General features: G+C 40.7%; 1 protein-coding gene across 7 annotated transcripts in view; it reads left to right on the top strand.

The window, feature by feature from the left end:
- FRY (FRY microtubule binding protein) overlaps nucleotides 1-19,091 on the top strand; it is a 345,271-nt gene extending 326,180 nt beyond the window's left edge. For 3 of the 7 annotated variants that reach the window (XM_088460242.1, XM_088460243.1, XM_088460244.1), the window contains exons 57-63: nucleotides 664-762; nucleotides 2,386-2,469; nucleotides 8,725-8,889; nucleotides 9,788-9,805; nucleotides 14,282-14,392; nucleotides 15,346-15,548; nucleotides 17,486-19,091. In XM_088460242.1, coding sequence (XP_088316368.1) covers nucleotides 664-762; nucleotides 2,386-2,469; nucleotides 8,725-8,889; nucleotides 9,788-9,805; nucleotides 14,282-14,392; nucleotides 15,346-15,548; nucleotides 17,486-17,744 — 939 coding nt within the window. In that variant the 3' untranslated portion in view covers nucleotides 17,745-19,091. The remainder of the gene's footprint in view (nucleotides 1-663; nucleotides 763-2,385; nucleotides 2,470-8,724; nucleotides 8,890-9,787; nucleotides 9,806-14,281; nucleotides 14,393-15,345; nucleotides 15,549-17,485) is intronic. The other 4 variants (XM_088460245.1, XM_088460247.1, XM_088460246.1 and 1 more) reach the window with 2 other exon arrangements.
- The last annotated feature ends 1,866 nt before the right edge of the window (nucleotides 19,092-20,957 follow it).

Below are 20,957 nucleotides of genomic sequence, written 5' to 3'. Positions count from 1 at the left end.
TTGATATGCGACACTTGTATATCTGTGTGCGACTGAGTCCGCACCTGTATATGAAGTGCTACATTGGCGTGGGGGGTTTTTACCCCAAGGTCCATTGTGCTTCGTATACAGATTCAGACTCAGTTGCACACATATATACAAGTGTTGTGTAGCAAATTAATCCGTGCAGTCTTGTGAAGCTGTTTATCGCATCTGTTTGCAACTAAAATGCAAACGAAAAAGACTCGGCGCAAGCACAGGACATGACCGCACACTTGCGCCACATGGCGTATTGAGGCTTGGTGTGTGAGGACACATTTGTAGGATGTGAGGAAGTGTAATATTCCAATTTTGTATATATGACTATCCAATCGTGTATGGTGCTAATCACATTTATACTACATTACACAAAACATTTTAAACAAATGAGTTTTGTAAACAAGCTAAGTGCAGTAAATGTTGGTGCATGTACCAGAGCACATCATGATTGTCTGGTAATTGATTATTATTACATCTCTTTTGGTGAGTGGGAACAAATGGTATTTTCTAAGCTCCCCATATCGGTCATGCCAGTAATATGTGTATGTGCTGTGTATCTTATGCTGTAGTTGCTGTAACTAGTAAGTCTATTAACACCAGAATTAAGCAATAAGGAAAATAACCAAAGAGGACAATGTCTTTTAGTTGCTATCCTGTGGGCTTCTTGAGAAATTAAAGTTCAGCGTATTAGAACTGCAGGAATACTTGGACACTTATAACAACCGAAAGGAAGCAACAGTATCGGTGAGTTTCCATGAATTAGCTTTGCAACAATAGATCTCTGTTTTTCTGACCTAGAAGCATTACAAAGGAAACCTCTCATCAAGATAATGAGCTTTGTATATATTCCATTATACGTTTTTGCTATGGCCTCAATGATCCTCAAGAATACAGGGATTGTACTTACACATGGGGTGTACTTTACATTTTTTTACACATGGCTTATTTACAAATTTATATATATATATATATATATGTATGTTTATTTTTGTAAATAATGAAAACGTAACATGTTATAGGTTGTCTTTAACATGCAATTTATAAAAAAGTTAGGGCTTGATGAGTTGTAGATGCTTATTCTAGATTAGTAAAAACTCAGATTTGGAAGAGGGTGTACTTTGTTTTTCACATGTACAGTGTGGTACACCTTACAATAATGTATGCCTACCTATATCTAGCTCCCAAATATGATTTACTTATACGTTTTGCTAATGTATTTTATCTACAATAATTTGGTTGAAAACCTGATTCCATACAGTACATATACAGTATATTTTAATTGCGGCTGTCCCTCTCATTGCCTATTTATTTATTTTCTCTTTCCTCCTCTCTCTCATCAGCTTTCCCTCTGCCTCTTTTTCTTCTCCCCTCTGTCTCCTCCATTTTCTTCATCTTTCTACCCACTGTATCTCTTACCCATCTCTCCTCAATCCTCTGTATGTATTTTTTACCCCTTTAACTCTCCCATGTTCTCTGTACCCTGTGTTTCTCTCCCTCTACTCTGTATCTCTCTGTTTTTTAACCCTTTTGCTCTCCTGCCCCTGTTTCTCTCCTGCCCCTTGGTCTCACATCTCTCTCTCCCATGCCCGAGTCTCTCTCCTGCCCCTGTTTCTCTCCTGCCCCTTGGTCTCTCTCTCTCTCTCTCTCCTGCCCCTTGGTCTCACCTATCTCTCTCTCTTTCTCTTTTACCCCTCTTTCTACCTGGTTCTCTCCTGCCCCTCAGTTTGTCTCTCTCTCCTGCCCCTTGGTCTCACCTTTCTCTTTCCTGCTCCAATGTCTCTCCCTCTTTCGTGCAGCTTACTCTCTCTCTCTTCCCCATGCCGCCCCTTTGTATCTTGGTCGTCACTCCCCTCTGTCTTCCGTATTTTTAGGCTTCACAGTACCTCCTCCTCTGCTGGTCTATCTCCATCCAGTTGTCTTACCAACCAGACACAGGAAGCGCGGGCATGCGTTGTGCATGTTAGAGCTAACGTGTAGACGCACACCCACCTAATGACATACATTTTATCAGCAGTCTGAAATATATAGATTGTGTTATTACCAGGGCCGTAGCTAGGGTAGTGTGGCCGGTGCCATCGCACAGGGCACCACAGGTCAGGGGGCGCTGTTTGGGCCTGTCAAATTTCTGTTTACTATCATTCTCACTTGTAGCTTCCTCTTATTTCATCCCCAGCATCTCCTGGCCTCCTGTATCTCTTCCCTGGCCCTTCCCCATGAGGCCATTCCCCTTTTTTGGGTGTATTATGTCCCTTTGAAAAATGAGGGGGGCGCCAATGCACTTTCTGGCACAGGGCACCAAAAAGTCTAGTTACGGCTCTGGTTATTACATTTATTTTGTGTCTAATTTTATCAATTTCTTTTACTCAGTGGCTAAAAAACTGTAAATCAACATTTATGGGAGGCTCAAAAGATGGAGTCATCACCTGCCAACCCGGAGACTCGGAGGAGAAAGTAAGAAAACACAGCATATACTTTATATGATGGGAAAATCACAAACTGAACAAATAATAGCAGGAAATAATGTGTCTGCCTTCCACAGTACTGCACAATGCAAAACATGAAACCCGCTGCAATATATTTACTGCAAACAGTCCACATTCTGTGATGCATAATAACTGCATACAATCCTTAATACATTTTAGGTCGCCAGCCTCCATTCACTTAGACAACATTACCTTTGTTCTGTCTCCAAGTTTTGTTAGCACAATAATAAACTTTTTTTAATTTATTTATTTATTTTTCAAAGAAAATAGACTTTTTGATCTAACTCTTATGGAGCGTACACACGGTCAGATTTGTCAGACTTGTCAGATTTGTCAGATGAACGATTGAACGATTAAACGATCTGAACGATTTGAACGATTTTACCAAAGTTTTGAACGATTTGAACGATTGAACGATTTTTGACTGCATTAAAATGAATGGAATCGTCCAAGTCTGACTGCAAACCCATCAGATGTCAGATATCGTTATCTGACAAACGGGAACGCGCATCGTTGATCGTCCATCGTTCAGGCATGTCAGATATGAACGATTTTCCTTCAGATATGAACGACTGAACGATTTTTAAATCGTTATCGTTCATATCTGAAGGAAAAATCTGATCGTGTGTATGCACCATTAATCTTCAATGGAATGACATGAAAAGGGTTGCTCATTTATTGTGCAGTGCTGCTACTGCAAGGCATTGTAGAAATATGACTTGTTATATTGAACTTCACTCCTTTTATACGTTAATGAAATTAGTTTCACCTGATTCTGTTTATGCAAAAGTCAGGATGTGCTTGACACAACAAGTTGCATCAGGTTCCGTCAAAATTGTACGTATGTCACACCTCTCAGTAACCATGGCATGGCAACTGCGGCCTCTGCTTGTCACCTTTATCCCATCTGTTCTCCGGCTTCTCTAATATAATTTATTATTTATTTATTTTAAATAAATGTATATTCAGATAATTAAAACTAAGCTGACATGGCAGACATTGACCTTTTTGCTCACTCTAAAATTGAGAACAACTCCCGAACATACAGTTGAGTAACAGTACTACCTAATATACATGAAACATTAGTGTATTCTGCAAGTCATTTCTGTCTGTCGGCTTAATTTAATGTGTATTTGGTATCTCTCTGTACTCACCTTCCTGTAAAAGTGAGCCTTTGTCTTATACCAGCAGCAAATCCACGTCATAGGAGAAATAGCTGTGAGTGGGACCAATAATAAATTGCAATTTTAGGAGATGCATCAACTACACTTCCAAGTGAATACTAAACTTATTTTATGTGTGACTACATTAAAGCATAGGTTCTCCTCACAGAATCACAAGTGAAATCATTAGCTTCACCTGTGGATCTTTTAAACTATGTCAGTGAGTAATGAATACACCTATGCACCAGCTAGGTGACGTCCAAAACGTGACCTGTGTGGGGTCCTGAGAACCGAGTTTGAGAACCACTGCAATAAACAATTGACATTCCATGTGGATTGCTGTTGATATATAGGGCATAGTCTCACCTTAGAGAGAGCCATCATTCTTACTAACCGCCCTATTTCACTGGTTTTAGAGAAACGTAGTGTCCTATAACATACTCTAATTTCTTTAGTCAAGAAGTACAAAAGTCGATTGATTGGAATGAATGAAGGGATGTGTATGTTTATATATACATACATACAGATGTGTCCTCATACATCTAGCAAATTGCCTGGCATGAGTGAGCCACCAGGTCCCGCGCTACTGTGCTAGCGCCATTCATCTTTTTTGCAGAAAATACGCAATGCGACTTAGACGCATTTCCGGCAAAAAAAAAGACTCACGGGACCTGTCGTGCATAAAATGTTACATAAACTGTAACTTATATTTTAAGTATATGGGGTAAAGTTACATGTGACTAGCGTTCCAGCACACATTGTAAAAGTGCTCTTCCTATGTCTGTGGGTGATCCTCTGTGTGTATTAAATATATTTACTGGTACAGACACATCTAAGTAGATTCCTAGGACAGGTTGTTCTTAGTCCATCGCTATATAAAATCTTTTCCACGTACAATTAAATGGGATTTTTTTTCTCTTTTATCCATGGGGGACAATGGAACATTTGGGAGTGTGGACACTTTTTCACATTTACCTGAGCCCCCTACCCCACCCCCCCATTGTTTGCATGGGACTTCAAGAAGCTGTAATTCTTCTTCACTGCTTCGTTGGCATCCCTTAGTCATGACTGGGTATATCCGTGTAGAGATTGGTACTGTCTACTGTTGTCAACCCATTCCCAGTTTGGGATTAACTGTAATAAAATCGGTTACTGTCACACTTTCTGGTATCCATGGCAACTGCGGTGTCTGCTTGTCACCTTTATTCTCCCCTGCTGCTCTAATCTCATTTATTTTTGTACGTACATTTTTCTTCTTTTCAATAAATGTATATTAAGCTGATATGGCACCACAAATAGTGACTGGGGTACCCATGCCTCTGGCACAATTGGGTTTGAACCGGCACCCACCATGTACTAGAGGCATGGCAACAAGTTAAGTTGTTCCCCACTCCTCCTATAGCAGGAAGTCAAATTCAAGTCGCACTTCAGTCCCTGTTGTTGGGACCTACACGGGAGGAGTGGAGTCGTCCTTGGACTCTGAGGGTCGTGACAACTACTAAGCCTCTCCTTCCTAGTGAGGTTCCCAATTAGGCAATCCCGCCAGAATCAGCACCTCAGCTCCTCCTCCCTGTCTTCTGTCTCATCTGCATGGGAGTAGTGGTGAGATTATTGGGGCGCTAGATTTTCTGTGGCCTGTGTATTTTGCAGCTGCACATCCTCCCGCCGCTGTCCTTTTTCTTTTTTTCCCTCAGTTCTTTTATGTCTGAGAAGGGGAGTACAGCCAGGGCCAATGCTAGAGGAGGGACAGCGGTAACGGTTTTGCTTGCTTCCATTGACTGTGCCTAGTCTGTGCAGGTCGATACAGGGTTTGATTCAGGCAATCTTTTTTTTTTTTATTTGGAGAGGATTCTGACAACTGAAACCATGTTTAGAGTTCAGAATCATCAGCTTCTGAGGGCTCTTCAGAATCTTGAAGGGCCTAATTCTTAGCTCTCCTTGTGCCTCAATGAGGACTCCAAAAGAAAGCAAAGAGTGAAAGATTAGTGCATGGTGTGCGACAGACACTCGAGATTAAGACATCGTAGAATCTGAGATTTTGAATAGTTTGCTGTATAAGATGAAAAAGAAACCGAAAATTTGTTTTCACCCTTCTGCTGAATTGGAGGATCTGCTTAATGATGTGTGGATTGAGGGCCTGATTCAGCAAGGATCACAATTGCAAAGCTGCATGCAGGTACCATTGCAATTGCGATCCTTGCAATAATGCAAATGCAGCAGGAGGTGTATGACACCCCCAGCTGCATTTGCGATCCCAACACTACGACGGAGGTCATAGGCTGGGATCACCATCGCAACCATTGGTGGTCGATGGTCGCACTAGTGGACAGCGCCGGGCTGCCGCCCAGCTGAGTAAGCCTCAGCTTACTCAGGCTGGCTGGCTGGCTTGCGATTCCTGGGCTGGCCACTCCCGGAAAACGGGGAGGACACGCCCCATTTCCGTGAACGCTAGTCGACCCCGCCCCATACCACCCCTTAAATGCCTCTGCCTGTCAATCAGTGCATTCAGGGGCTTTCGTGCCTTTTAGCAGGACCCATTCTGCACACTCTGGAATCTGATTGCGTGCACTGCTGAATCAGGCCCTGAGTCTGATTCCAGATTTCATGTCTCATGCAGATTGCAGTCCCTTTATTCTCTCCCTAACAAGGCTACAGTTAAATGGGAATCTCCACCTGGATACTCCCATGGTGTGCCTATCTAAGACTACTGCCATTGTGATTCTGAATACTGTTACCTTAAGGGGTAAAAACATTTGGCATTTTTAAAGATGGTGCACATTGCTGTAGAAACCTCAGTTAAACCCAGTTTAGCTTCAGCTTGTGTTAGTGATGCAGTGGAGAGCATTTGGGGGAGGGTTGTAATCTGGTGTAGCCACCACTGTTATGGGGCTCATTGGGGCCAGGATTTCAGCCTCTGCAGTCTCAGCATGCCTTGCCTTCTAACTTCAGACTTGGGAGATGGATGCTGAGTCCAAGAAGACACTAGAGTCCCTTCTATACTTTACAAATATCGTATTTGGCCCCGAACTGGATACAATTATTCCCAGGCCACAGGGATTAATGCTTCCAGACCAAAGTATTCTGCTTTTTGGACATATTTTCCTCATGGGAAGACAAGGAGTCAGACCTCAAAGGGACGGTTCTCTGTTCCTCATGGAGGGCTGCAGAGAGGTAAACAGGTTTGGTCAACTAGGGTTCAGCTCCAAGCCCTTTAATTCACAGTCTGCATGACTTGTAGGCTGCCCACCTGAGAACTCCTACAGTAGGAGGAAGTCTGCTTTTCTAGGACCAGTGATTCAATTACACCACAGATGCTTAGAGAAATCGTAAGTCGGGGATACATAATGGGTCTCTGGAAGTCCCTGCACAGATAATTTTATATCACCGGTCTTCCAGGGGACAAAACATTTGTCTGTGGGGCAGCCATTCAATCCCTTATTTTAGTAGTTATTCCAACATCTTCATTGTCCTGGAACTGGATGGTTTCTTTCCACCTATTCTGAACCTGAAATGAATAAACAGTTGCGAGTGGTGCAGTTCAAGATTGACTACTTCAGGTCAGTAATCAACAACATGGGTCAGAATCAGTTCATGGTATCCATAAACTTCAAGGACTCATGCATGCCTGTTCAAATGAGAAATAGACACAAGTGCCTCCATAGGTTTGCCTGTCCAGTACCATCACTTTCAGTTCCGGGCCCAACTATTCAGCCTGGCTACAGCACCATTAGTGTTCAAAGAGGTCATAGCAGTGATGACTGCTCTTCTCAGCTACAGGCGGATGACAGTTATCCCTTATTGTTAAGATATAATCAATACATACTCCTCAGACTTCCTGTAGATTCATGTTCATGGACATGGCTCAGACTTTACAATCTTTGAGTTGGCCGAACAATTGCCAGAAATCCAACTTGACACCTTCCCAACAGATGATCTTCTCAGGGATTCTGTTTAACAGCCGTCAGCAGATAGTGTTCTTGCCAGGGGACAAAATCCTCTCTTGGTAGGGACTTGTGTAGCCCATTTTAGCTCTCAAACAAGTGTCTGTTCACCTCTGCATGAAAGTATTAGGAAGGATTCATTCATGTACCATCACTTCACTAGTCAGCTTTTCAGAGAGTAACCAATGGTGGGTCTAACACTTTGCTGGTTGCTGAAAGGTGACAACCTCAACAGAGATCGCCTGTTCATCATCTGGATGATTGTGGGAACGTAGCCAGCTTTTTGAATTGGGTAGCAGTTTGCAGTCCTAGTCTTTGTACTTTGGAAGAGACAGAACTCTTTATAAACTGGCTGGTGCTCAGAGCGGTTTTCATAGTTCTAATCAAGCAGTGCCTGTTCTTGGGAGAAAGTCATCCAGTCATTCCAAGTCACGATGATGGCTTACCCATTACCAAGGTACCAAGAGTGCCCTGGCCATGAGAGAGACTATCAGAATCTTGCACTGGGCAGAGCAGACATTTACAACCATTGCTGCAGTTTTCATTTTAGGGGTAGAACAGTGGAAAGCAGATTTCCTCACCAGTGGCATGCTTCACACTGGATTCAGATTTGCTAAATCAAGGGTCCATTCTTCACCAGAGTTTGCCACTCCTGACTTTAATGGTCATGACTGCTGAAGCCATGGTTCATGGAGTTTTTTCTGACAATATGGTTCACACCATACTAGGAAGCCTGTTTTGGCCAAGTATTCAACAGGGTTTGGAAGATCTTTATATCCTGGTCAATACATTTGCATCAAAAGATGCCAGTTTTGGACGTACGATGCTACACACAACTACTGCTGAGCAATACCCTCTGTTAGAGACAGCTTTGGGACATCCCCAGTGTTCATGTACCCTATGGATAAATAAAGAAAAATTGGATCTTTTGTATTTACTTTAGATCCTTTTCACTGAGCCAAATGGGGGACACTGGATCTCCCTCCCCTTCCCCCAAGCTCTTTGTTCATGTTTCTCCGCTTGTTTATATTTTTTTAATGTATTCCTGTAATCCTTGTTAGGATTTTTGTTCTCCTGGGAGAACTTGTTCTATCTTCTCCTTCTTGTTCTATCCTTTAGGGATTTGTTACAAAAATACTGAAGTCCCAGGCATCCAATGGGGGTATAGAGGGGGAAGAGCTTGAGTTGTTGGAGGTAAATTTGAAAGCTCCCAAGCTCATGTCACCGAACTCTATACCGCAGTGTTCCAGTGTCCCCCACTGGACTCAGAGAAAAGGATTTATTGTAAGTACAAAAATAATTTTTTATAGGAATGCCCCTTTATATAATAGTGTAATCAACTTTAAAATGTTTGTTTTGTTTTTAAGATTAAAAATTCATATTTGACACCCAAACGGCTTTCAAAAAGTGGAGAAGTTTTGTCAGGCAAACAAAGATGATTAAAGACTGGGGACAGTGTGGAGCAAGAATTGCAGATTACTTAAAGAGCAATATTACATAAAGAGCAGTATTACTTAAAGAGCAGTATGATTCTAAGAGAGTAGCGCTTTGCAAGGATATTAACTAAAAATAGAATTTACTGCAAATATTCTTATATACGTAGACATGGCATTCAGTGTTTATCAAGGAGTACAACTGTTTAAGGTCTAAAATGATTTATATTATGCAGATCTGACTATGGAAGGGTTGTTTTAATTATCTACGATTAAAATAGAATCTAAATAATTAATGCATATCAAAATTAGTATTTTATTATAAAACTATAAAATGTTTTTTTTTTTTTTTTGTTTTTTTTTAAATTAATCGTTTAACAAAGATGCTTTAGGCATATATATAAAGAAACATATTTCAGAATTTTACAGTTTTTGATGCCTGAAGCACAAAAATTCTGCACATCCCAGAGATTAGGGTGATTTTTGGTAACCCTGTTTATCACCAGAACACGGTACCAGTGTTTTAATCTCCCTCAAGTCTGATGATCCTGTCACTATTTTCCTTTTTTGTTTTTAGCTGCCCTGCATGCTTTAGGTATAATATCTTTCAACTCTCTTGGAGATTGAAAATAACTGCAAGCACTGCTTAATGTGATGCTGTAGTACAGACCTCTGTCCTTTATATTGCATGCATTGACTTGATGCTGTCCTCTCTTCTCCTGTTCTCTCTCACCATGCTCTCTGACTAGCAATTGGAATCTCTTGCAGTAAGTCTATTCTTTACTATATCTTATTACAGACAGTAACGTTCTCACCGATGGACTTGAAGTTTATACTAATGTGTAGCTAATACTAATTTATTCTTGTATTCTTATTTAAATTAACTTGTCACAGTTAATGTGTGTTTAAGGACCTGACTAAGGCCAAACCAATATATATACGTTTCTTCTTTATTTTGTTTCTACTGTTTTGCTATTGCAAACCAGGACAGTTATGTGACAATTGCTCATTCTATACGAAAAAAGAAATCTGTATTGCTTTCAGGTGCTCGTTGCAGTAACACTTTTCTATCAATGTTTTCTGACAAATCCTTCTAATCCTGTATCATCAGGAGCCTGAATTGTAGGCTTTATAGTTAAATATTTTCAGTGGTAAAATCCAGGACACATGCAGAATGAAAAACATGTACAGCAGCTACTAACCGGCCATGTTTTATGAGTAATCGGGCTAGATCTCAAGTGATTTAATGTCTTTTTATTAAAAAGCCATTCCTATGGAACAGTAGCAAGATTTTACCGGTATATAACCACTTAAAACAAGAAGCGAGAACTATTAGCCCTAGGTAGGTAGAAAGCAGAAACAAACCTTAGAAACATTAGACACGTTAATCTCCACCCAAAAAAAAGCAAATCTAGTATTTAGTGACACTTAATATTTTGGCATTAGAACCGCCAAGATATCAACCGGCCTGGTATTAGAGTATGTAAGGTTAGTTTTAGTCGCTTAATTATGCAGAGCAGAAGGATAGATAGATAGATAGATAGATATACGCAGATAGCTATGCATATAGATGACAATACTCAAGGTTGTGTTTGACGTCACACATGTCCCTTTACCAACAAGGCCACAACCCTTTGTTGTATTGTAAGAAGATTATTGCATCAGGAGGGGGGGGATAAAGGGGTCATGATTAAGAAAATCAGGCAATTAATGGTGAGTGTGCAAGTAGTCTTATTACCATCATCATTTCCTAATAATTCCATTATACATAGGGAAAATAAAAATATAGGGTTTACTTACCTCTATTTACTTACATCTGGGTCACTAAAGCATCCAAAGGTCTCCACTGCACAAGTCTTACTAAGCTGATCCACTTTAGCAGAGTTGTTGTCAATGCCCCACCCCTTTGTGCTTGTCAGTGCAGACAAATGGTGTATGATCTCTCAGTGTGACAGACATTGACAATGGGCCTGACTGAGTTGTACACTATAAGCATTGCTTTGGACGTAGCAGCGATGCGGTAATATGCTAATGCAGCAGGACAAAAGTCACCTCCTGCCAGCACCACATATCCGAAGACACAGCATCGGATCACCATCGGTCGCCGCAGCTGTACCTGTATAATTTAGTGGCATAACTGTGGGGGGGATCGAGCAGGGTATATGCCCTGGGCACCGTGGCAGGCCAAGCAGAGGGGGGCGCTGCCGGCCAGGGCAGCATAACTGGAAGTTGCCATTGTAGAAGAAACGTCCCTCAGCAATGTAGCTTCCTGCTCTGTGAGTCCCAGGCTGCATCGCCTTTCTGCGTCTGATCACATCTCTTCAGTCATATTCACATTTACAGTCATAGTTGGGAACTGAACCTGTCACTTCATGCTTTGCAGTCAGACAGCTTACCAATGAGCCATCTGCTATTACAAGGGAAGACTCTGAATTCTAACTATTTTAAGTACATTCTTATTAATCTAAAATAGTCATATCTAGGATTCAAACGTTGCACCTCATGCTTTGCAGTCAGTCAACTTACCAATGGAGCCACCTGCTGCTGCAGTGAAAGCATGTGAATTCTAACTATATCATGCTACTTCACATTCTCCATAATCTAAAATACAGTTATACCTGGGATTCAAACCGGAATGGAATGTTCCCAGAGTGATGAGAAAATTGTTGACACGCCCCCATTTTCCAGTAACCACACCCCTTGTGCATGTGACCACACCCCTTGTGCATGTGAGCCACACACAGTTGCGGAGGGGCCTTTTTTCATCTTGCCCTGGGCGCCAAATACTCTAGTTACGCCTCTGGTGTGGTGGGACTAGTGTACAGGAATAAAGTGTTGGACCATTGACGCAGGAGTTTAGGTTCCAGCAGATGAGGCAAACTATGCATCACATATTAGTATAACATTACATTTATGTTGATGAGGAGTTTATGCGAAGGTGGTCTTTAATGAGAAGCTCAGAGTATGGCCACATGATGAAGAAAAGCCAAAAATAAGAAATCTGTCTGTGATGTATGTATAGTGTTTTTCTTAAGAACATTAAAGATGAATAGATTGAAATAAGGATGAGATTTGTAGGGGAAGCATTTATTATGTGCAAATCTGTACTGTAATATACCGAAGGTTAACAGGGCAGGTGCATACAGGGCGAGTATAAAGAGTGTTTCTTGCATTAAGCAAAATGTGTTGAAAAAACTTCTCATCTCAGAAAGCTGTATATAATGGTAAGCAAGGAATACGCTCAGTAACAGTACAGACTACAGAGCCATTTAAGGTGCTTTACACTTACTTGCTATGGATTAAAAACTTCATAGACCTTAATTAGTGTAGTGTTTTCTGCAGTCTGGAGCCTGTCTTCTTTTCACGGCTGTTTCAACGCAACAAAGCACTTCCAGTATACACGTGTTACAGATAAAAATGTTACTTCATAAACGTGGAGAAACTGAACTTCTAGCCAGGAAATCTGCAGGACTCTGCCCACTCCCAAATTCCTGTTCCCACTATTTCATCTGTATATGCATTTCCAGAAAGCGACCTGACATTATATCCTTTGAGTAGAACCAGGAACACTTAACACTGCTGAAACCTTGCTGGCCATACACAAACCGAACCTGCTGTTCAGATCTAGCTCTACAAGTGGGTAGCTCAAGCTGACAGATCTGGCGCAGGATGAATGGGCTGTATCAGGTGTCGGTCCCGATCTTGAACATGATGACTGGCAAGATCGTGTGTTGGCCCCGATTTGGCACAGGACAAATGGCTGGATCAGGTGTTGGACCAGATCTGGCGCAGGACGAATGGCTGGATCAGGTGTTGGACCAGATCTGGCCTAGGACGAATGGCTGGATCAGGTGTTGGACCAGATCTGGCCTGGGACGAATGGCTGGATCAGGTGTTGGACCCGATCTGGCGCAGGACAAATGGCTGGCTCAGGTGTTAGACCAGATATGGCGCAAGACGAATGGCTGGATCAGGTGTTGGACCAGATCTGGCCTAGGACGAATGGCTGGATCAGGTGTTGGACCCGATTTAACACAGAACGAATGGCTGGATCAAGTCTTGGCTTCCTAGTGCAAATGGCTGAACACACACAGTGCTCATCTGCTGACTGGATATACAGGTAGTAGGGTTGCCAATATTTACAATTCATTTTTAATGACACTTCATTGTTGGTCTCTGAACACATTGTTTCAGTTAACAAAATCCCTCCAAAACAAAGTAGAAGAACCACTGACTGTTGGCAACCCATAAGAGCTGGCCAAGAAACTGTGCCGTCAGTATTGGCCTGATTTGTTTCATGCTTGTATTGGGGCCACGTTGTGATATCAGGGCAGTTGTCTGTATTGGGGGGTGCATGGATTATCAGTATAGGTAGGTAGTAAGCACATACAATTGGGTACCTACTATACATAAGACACACCTGCTTTTATTTGCATTGTTCTCAGTATTCATTTTTGGGAGGCCATTTTAATTTCATTAACTGGGCTGTATAGGTAGTTGCTGCTTATTGTCATACCTTATAGAGGTAATCAGCCAATTCTACAAAAAAAAAAGTCAAGATTATAGTGATTTTGTTATCAAATATCTGTTGTTCTGATATTTTGATACTTGAGGGGCTAGAAGGGAAGAGGGTAATACAAAATAAATAAATAAGAATAGGATTTTGGCTAGGCAGCTCATGTATCCTCTTGTCAACTGCTCTCTCCCCCGGTTACACTAAGGACTGCATTAATGACATGTCAGTTATGTACATAATGTGAAAACAAATTTAGGGGCCCTTAAAAAATTGTAGGATCCAGTAATAAAAACATCATATACACATGACAGGGAACGTCAGCCCAAGTAACTGCGCCCACTGAGGCACATGGTAGCATGTGGTGGGGTTACTGTGCACACTAATAATTATAAAAAGTAATTACACCACCCAACTACATCAATTTTGAGTAGGCAGTCCCAAATCACAGGCCCCGAGCCTGCATGAAAATGGGTGGCCTTACATCCATAAGTGGGCATTTTGTTAATGATCTGGGTATGGGGATCAGGGGGGCAGTTGCTCATTTTGACCTGAATTCCCATCTCTTTGAACGTGTGAAATAATGATGATTATTGCACTTGTGACGGGGGGTGAGTGACGCCTGGGTGTATTATAATGAACATAAATCTCCTTTGTGTACATTGCTCAATCACGGAACATAATACATGTGCTTACTTTATACTAATAAACACTTTCTGTTCATTTGCAGCAATTGGAACTCTGTCAAAGGTTGTATAAGCTTCACTTCCAGCTGCTGCTGCTTTTTCAGTCTTATTGTAAACTAATTGGTCAAGTCCATGAAGTCAGCTCTATGCCAGAGGTACGTTAGCATGTGCAAAGCTAGCAAATGTCAGATGTACAGTCCGTCACTCACTGCCCAGGGGGAAAGAATGTTATAGAGGACAAATGCTGATGACACCACTAATACACGCCAGGGCTGATACTACATAGACCAATACACAACCCAAAACATTACTGTCCCCATCCATTGTAATTTTACTGTGGTCTCTTAGCTCTTTGTCACTGTTATAGATGAAATGGATGTCATTTCCCACTTGAGACCTTCAGTAACACAACTACTAAAGCAGTATTTAGATGCCGAAATAATACAGCAATGTAAAATAGCGTGTTAGTTATGTTAGATAATTCTATAATTTCTATTTTGCCTCTTAGAGGTGTACGAACCCCCCCCCCCAAAAAAATTAAATAAATAAATGTATATGTGGCTTTACAATTCCTGTAGAAAAATTTTCTGACACGTGTACAATTATTAATTGTATTGAGATGATCAGTGTTATTCACTTAAGGTGGGTACACACCTGACAGATATATCTGCAGATGATGGTCGTACATACACACTGAATGGCCATCATCTGCTTGTGCCCCCGGGTCCCGGCTGCCGCTGTGTGTGTACGGGTGGTCTGCAGACCGTCCGTACACACGTGACGATGGACAGATATGTCTGTCCATCGGCTGTGCAGCAAAGCCAATGCGATATGTCGATGAACGCCGACGTTCACCGACATATCGCGGGTACACACTGGCCGACGGGCAGCAGATATATTGGCCGATCGATTGATCGGCCAATGTATCTGTCAGTGTGTACCCAGCATTAGCCTGTCAGTGGTTTTCATGTTATGGCTGATGGGTGTATAATGTATATAAAGCACAGGAACGGCCTACTCATTGCTACTCTAACAACAGAGCATGTTTTATATAGGGAAGGATTTCTTTACTATATAAATAGTTATTTAATTTTTTTTCCTCCAAAAGTTGCTTAACATGTCAAGAGAACTAAATGAGCTTAAGAAGAACTTGAAGGATGCAAGTATGTACATTGCTGCGGAGTCTCTCGGTGCGGATTCGGCATCATATGAGCCGTCTTTCAGTACCACAGAGTTTGCCATACAGTTTATGCTGGAGTGCTTGAAGAGCAATGAGCTGGGGAAGGCAATACGACAAATCCGCCAATGCAGGTGAGTTTATATGTAACACGTGCAACACCCATAGCAATTTCGTTTTTGCCCCATATAATTATATTACCTGTATCATCTCCAGCGGTAAAAGAACAAAAATATTTGATAATAAAGTAGGGAACGATGCATAGTGCATAAGAAGGGGATATTCTATAGAAATGTGTTTGGTCAAAGGACAAGTTCCTGAATATCTCGGGACAGTTCAGTGAGGTAACAGCCCTCAGACCCACTAGTATAAAATATAGAAGTGTTCTCATAGACCTAGCCAAAATACGCCACGCGGTGAGAGACACCTGGTGCTAGTGAGCTGCTCCTTGCTAGGTGTAGCGTCATGTGTGTCTTAGTCACAACGCAATGCAACATAACCACTTCATAAGACTGCACTGATTAAATTGATATGCGACACGTGTGTATCTATGTGCAATTGAGTCTCTGAATCTATAGAATGGAACCTGGCGTGAAGCAAGCGCTGGATGCGTATCACTTCGTATACAGCATGCGCAGTGTCACTTTCCCAGGAGGAGTCTTTCAAAAATGCAAAACTCTCTTCCGATAGCCCCGGGATGTAACTCACAGGGACAGCGGTTATCACTACCGGTGTCACTGTGAGTTACACGTAGTAAAGAGGGGGGATAATAACACAGGTCTGCGAAATTTAAGGTATTGAAAGCTTTTTTAATAATACTTTTATATTCTTAATTATACTCCTGTGTACATCAAGAAATAGTATATTAAAAAAAATTACTCACATTTACCTGTAAGAGGGTTACATACATTTTTCTGAAAAAAACAAGAAGTTTCATTGTTTTTGACATATTTATTGTGAAATATGAAAAAAGTGTAGATGATATCACTGTTTTTGTCTTAATTACATAATAAAATAACAATAAAATCAAACAATAATAGAAACAAAACCATAATCATTGAAAAAATCGTTAATATCTTGTTTTTCTGTGTCGTCTCTGTGTATCATCCAGCAGTAGTCAGTCGTCATGCTGACGTCCCAACGACCCTGGTATCTTCTTTCTACATCTTTAACATTTTGGTGGAACCGTTCACCCTGTTCTTCACTGTAGTCTCCGAGATTATTCGGGAAATGCTGAATATGGGAATTAAAAAAATATACCTTTAAACTCATTTTGCAGCCAAGGTTTCTGTAACTATTAAGCATTTCCCTGACAATTTCTTTGTAGTTTGGATCCTTGATATTGCCTAAAAATGTTGAAATCGCTTGTACTGTATGAGTGGTGTGTACTGTATATGTACTGTGTGTGTATGTGGTCGTAGGCAGGGGTTAAAATGAACCGGCACAGGGCAAAACTGTGTTGCATGTGTTGTATTTGGTTCCACCTTTGCTGTGTGTGTGTGTGTGTGTGTGTGTGTGTGTGTGTGTGTGTGTGTGTGTGTGTGTGTGTGTGTGTGTTGTTCTTTAGACAGTATGAGGTTTAGGCCCTTTGTAAATTTCAGCTCCAGGGCCATGTGGACCTTAATCTGTCACTGGACGGGGGGAAGTTTTATGACAAGAACTGAATTGCAACGTTCTATACTAGCGAACTGAATTCATTTAAGACAATGTTTTAGAATAAATGTAGACAGAATACATTTATTACTTTAAAGAATATGAAAAAAATGACTTATTCATAAATACACGTTTTGTAGAAAAACGATATGTGATATGCACAATCAGGAGTCATTTTCATGTTCAGAAGCCAAAAATCTATAAGTATCACATAAGTTTGTTAAAAAAGCTTTTTCATCACAGACCTGTGTAATGTAAAAAAATATTATCTCCACTGCAATGTAGATTGAAAAACAAAACCAGCAATACTTCCCCAATTCTTAGTACAGTAACTATATGCTGTAAATGAATCTGTGATAAACAGACAAGCCTCTTACCTTTCCTCTAAATATTCCTTCTCTATCTCTTTGCATATCAGGAAACTATGGCCCAATGACATATTTGGGAGCAGCGCTGATGATGAAGTACAAACACTACTGAACATTTATTTCCGACACCAAACACTTGGACAGACCGGCACCTATGCTCTCGTAGGCTCCAATCAGAACCTCACTGACATCTGCACCAAACTTATGGACCTCAACATGGAGATTCGAGACATGATTCGCCGCGCTCAGAGCTATCGTGTTGTCTCTACTTACCTCCCCAACTCCAGTGTTTCCGGCACTAATCTCTGACAAGATGTCACTGCCTGTCTCCTGTCCCCCGCTGGAACTGCTGGCCTGAGAGACTGAGATCACTAAGCATACATTCAATGTTCAGAAGACTCAGGTCACACTGTTATCATTCCTGCTAACCTAAGACCCTTATTTTAAGCAAAGCAGGCAGATGGACGCATCTGTAGCAATAGTGTAAGACTAAAGGTGTCCGGGTTAAACTTACCTTTGCGCTGTTGCTTCACAGAACTGTTTGTCTCACTACTAAACAAGTGACTTCCATTGTGTACCAAAGCCTACTATTCTGAATCATACTTCCTTTGTAGAAACCTTAATCTTAGGATGGCAAAAGTGCAATGTTTCCTTCACAAAAGAATATTATATATAAATATATATAAATATAGTATATTTTTTGTTGCTATTAATATACTTTTAAAATACTTTTTAATTTCTGTCGATAAACATTCAACAGGCGGAATGAGGCTGGCCGCAGATACTGGTTATGACGGGTCAATAGCTGAGAGCCTGTGTGTATGTATGTGTGTATGTGTGTGTGTATATATATATATATATATTATATATATATATATATATATATATATATATATTTATATACATATATATATATATAATATATATAGGCTGATTGTAAAGAGGCTGTAATTATCCTGTACACTGTAATTATGAGGATTACTGTATTTCACGCTGCTATGACTGACATTTCCTAGCGATGCTAGGCTGCTGTGGCCATGGTACTTGATCATAGTCAGGAACTGTACCATAATGCCCCGATTGCTTTAGGTCATTCTTATTTTTTAAGGAATTTGGCTGCTTTTTATGAAAAGTTGCTTTCCTGGACTCTTTGTACAATGAAAAAGAAAGCTGATATGACTTAACTGCCATTCTGAAAGTGGAAGGTTAAAGAATGACTACATCTTTTTCATCTGTCATGCATGCATATATTTGCTTTTTATTTCATGTATATTGGGACAACAATAAGTCTGAATGTTACAATGAAGTATCTTTTTTTTGTTTTTTTAATTTAAGTGAAACAGCCTTATGGTTTATTATATGCATAGTCTATAAATATATCTGTGTGTGCGTGTGCATATATATATATATATATATATTATATAATATATATATTCACACATACACAGTCACTTTTCCTCCTTGGACTTTGTGCCGTTATCAAGTGTGAGTTGAATCGCATGAAGTTCTTTTGCACATTTGAGGCATTTACATTAACGCATTATCTATGTAACTTATTCACTTTGTACATAATACTTACAGTTTTGTGATGTAATGAAGATTATTTTTGTTGAGTACAGTCACTGAAATGACATGATAAATGTGTTCAGTCACTACCATGATGTCACAGTATATTTCATTCCTGACACACACATTGCCAATAGGACTTTTTTATTTTTGAATCCATATTAAAATGATGACTTTTTTTATTTTTTTTTCTAAGTCATTAAAGCAAAACTACAAATTTGCTCTTCTACCAAAAGTATATCCTATAGTATTCACACATTATTAGTGACTAATACATGATATATTACATTATGGCAGGAGATAATGTCTCACATTGTGATTGTTCATGTCATTGCTAGTTAGCGGTCAGTCTTTATTGTCCCTGAAAGCGATCCCTTAGTAACATGAGCAAACACAGCGATTCTAGAAAGGGGGTTTCCACATAACCCCCGGACAGACTGGTAGTGTGGCTGCCATTTTACACAGTGCTAAAGAGACTTTCCAACCGTTTCCCTTCCCAATACATATGCAAGGAAGTGCACCTAGCAGTCTTTCCCTGCAGTCTGGATGAAGTCCTGAGTGAGTGAGGCAGTCACCTAAAATCGGGACTGTCACTTCAGAATCAGGACAGCGGGCAGACTGCCTTGCTGTCTCCTAAGGAACCTCTTCCCTGTTTATAAAAAGATAGGTACATGTAAGATGAAAAACTGAGCAATGGGTAAACACTCCAGACCCCCCCCCCCCCCAAACATAGCCCTTCTTCTTCCCAAACTCATCCCCACATTCAATTAGTAGACACCAAACCTCACCAGTATTAAAGTAATAGTCCTATCTGCCTTCAAATAATAGGCACCACCATGATGTCACTATTATATTAATAAATAGTCCCATTAATAAATGGTTTCTACCCACCATTAAATGTTTAGGCCCCAAATCTAACCACACCATTACATTAGTAGCCCATGCCCCTACCCATGTTACATTTACTGCTTACCTCCTCCATCCACACTTACCACCTTCTATTTGACACTGTATGTTTCTGAGGCAAACCCTTCTGTCTTCCTCTCCTGTAGAGCACATGGGATGGGGCCTATGTCTGGTGCTGCATTTTGTGACATTATGTCAGCTAGGGGAAAGTGGTGGGCACGCAAGGAGGTCAGGTAAGTCCACAACTACATACAAGGTGGCTGGTCCTATGGGAGAAGCCAACCACTAAGGAGCATATCGGCCTATGTCCTTGACAACTCCATTTCCGGGTTGGCGTGGATCAATAGATCGACAGTAAAAAGGTCGGCAAGCAATAGGTCAACACCAGATAGTCGTCAGGCAGTAGGTTGACGGGTACAAAACGTTGACATGGATGTAGGGCGACACATTTATTTTTTCTAACCCTAATCTTCCCCTTGGTGCCTAACCCTTACTATCCCTCCTAGTGCCTAACCTATCATTCACTAGATTGCAAGTTTATTTATTTTTTTATACTCTTCCCCCTCCTTCCTATGTGTCACCCAATTTTTATCCCAGTCCCTCTTTTCTTTTCCTATTGTCCTGTCACATGCACAGTGTGTCTCTACCACTGGATCTTCTCCCCATCTCTTTCTTTCTTTGTTTAACTTTACATTGCTTTCTTCTGAATTTTATTCCTTCACTCCCTCCTTCTAGTGACAGCTGAGAGCGAGGGAAACGCCAATCCAACACTTACACAAAACAAACATTTATACGATTACATATGGATTTATATGGTTATAGCTACTTGTAACTTACAATTCCAAATTAGATTTGCTTACAGCGCTTTCATGGCTGAAACACTCCCATATGACAAGGAAACTGGGTTCTATATTCAAGGAAATGTCTCGTTGCACATAGTATTTTTGAAAAGCAAATGACAGAATGAAAAACATCTTGAATAGTTTAAAGGCTCTGGGCCTGATTCAGACTATCACATTATGCAGTAGCAGCCACTACGGCTATATTATA

The sequence above is a fragment of the Taudactylus pleione genome, unplaced genomic scaffold, assembly GCF_031769625.1.
Source record: "Taudactylus pleione unplaced genomic scaffold, aTauple2 ptg000043l, whole genome shotgun sequence".
NCBI classification, from domain to species: Eukaryota; Metazoa; Chordata; class Amphibia; order Anura; family Myobatrachidae; genus Taudactylus; species Taudactylus pleione.
The sequence above is the reverse complement of the archived record's forward strand: the minus strand, read 5'-3'. Positions and strand labels throughout refer to the sequence as shown.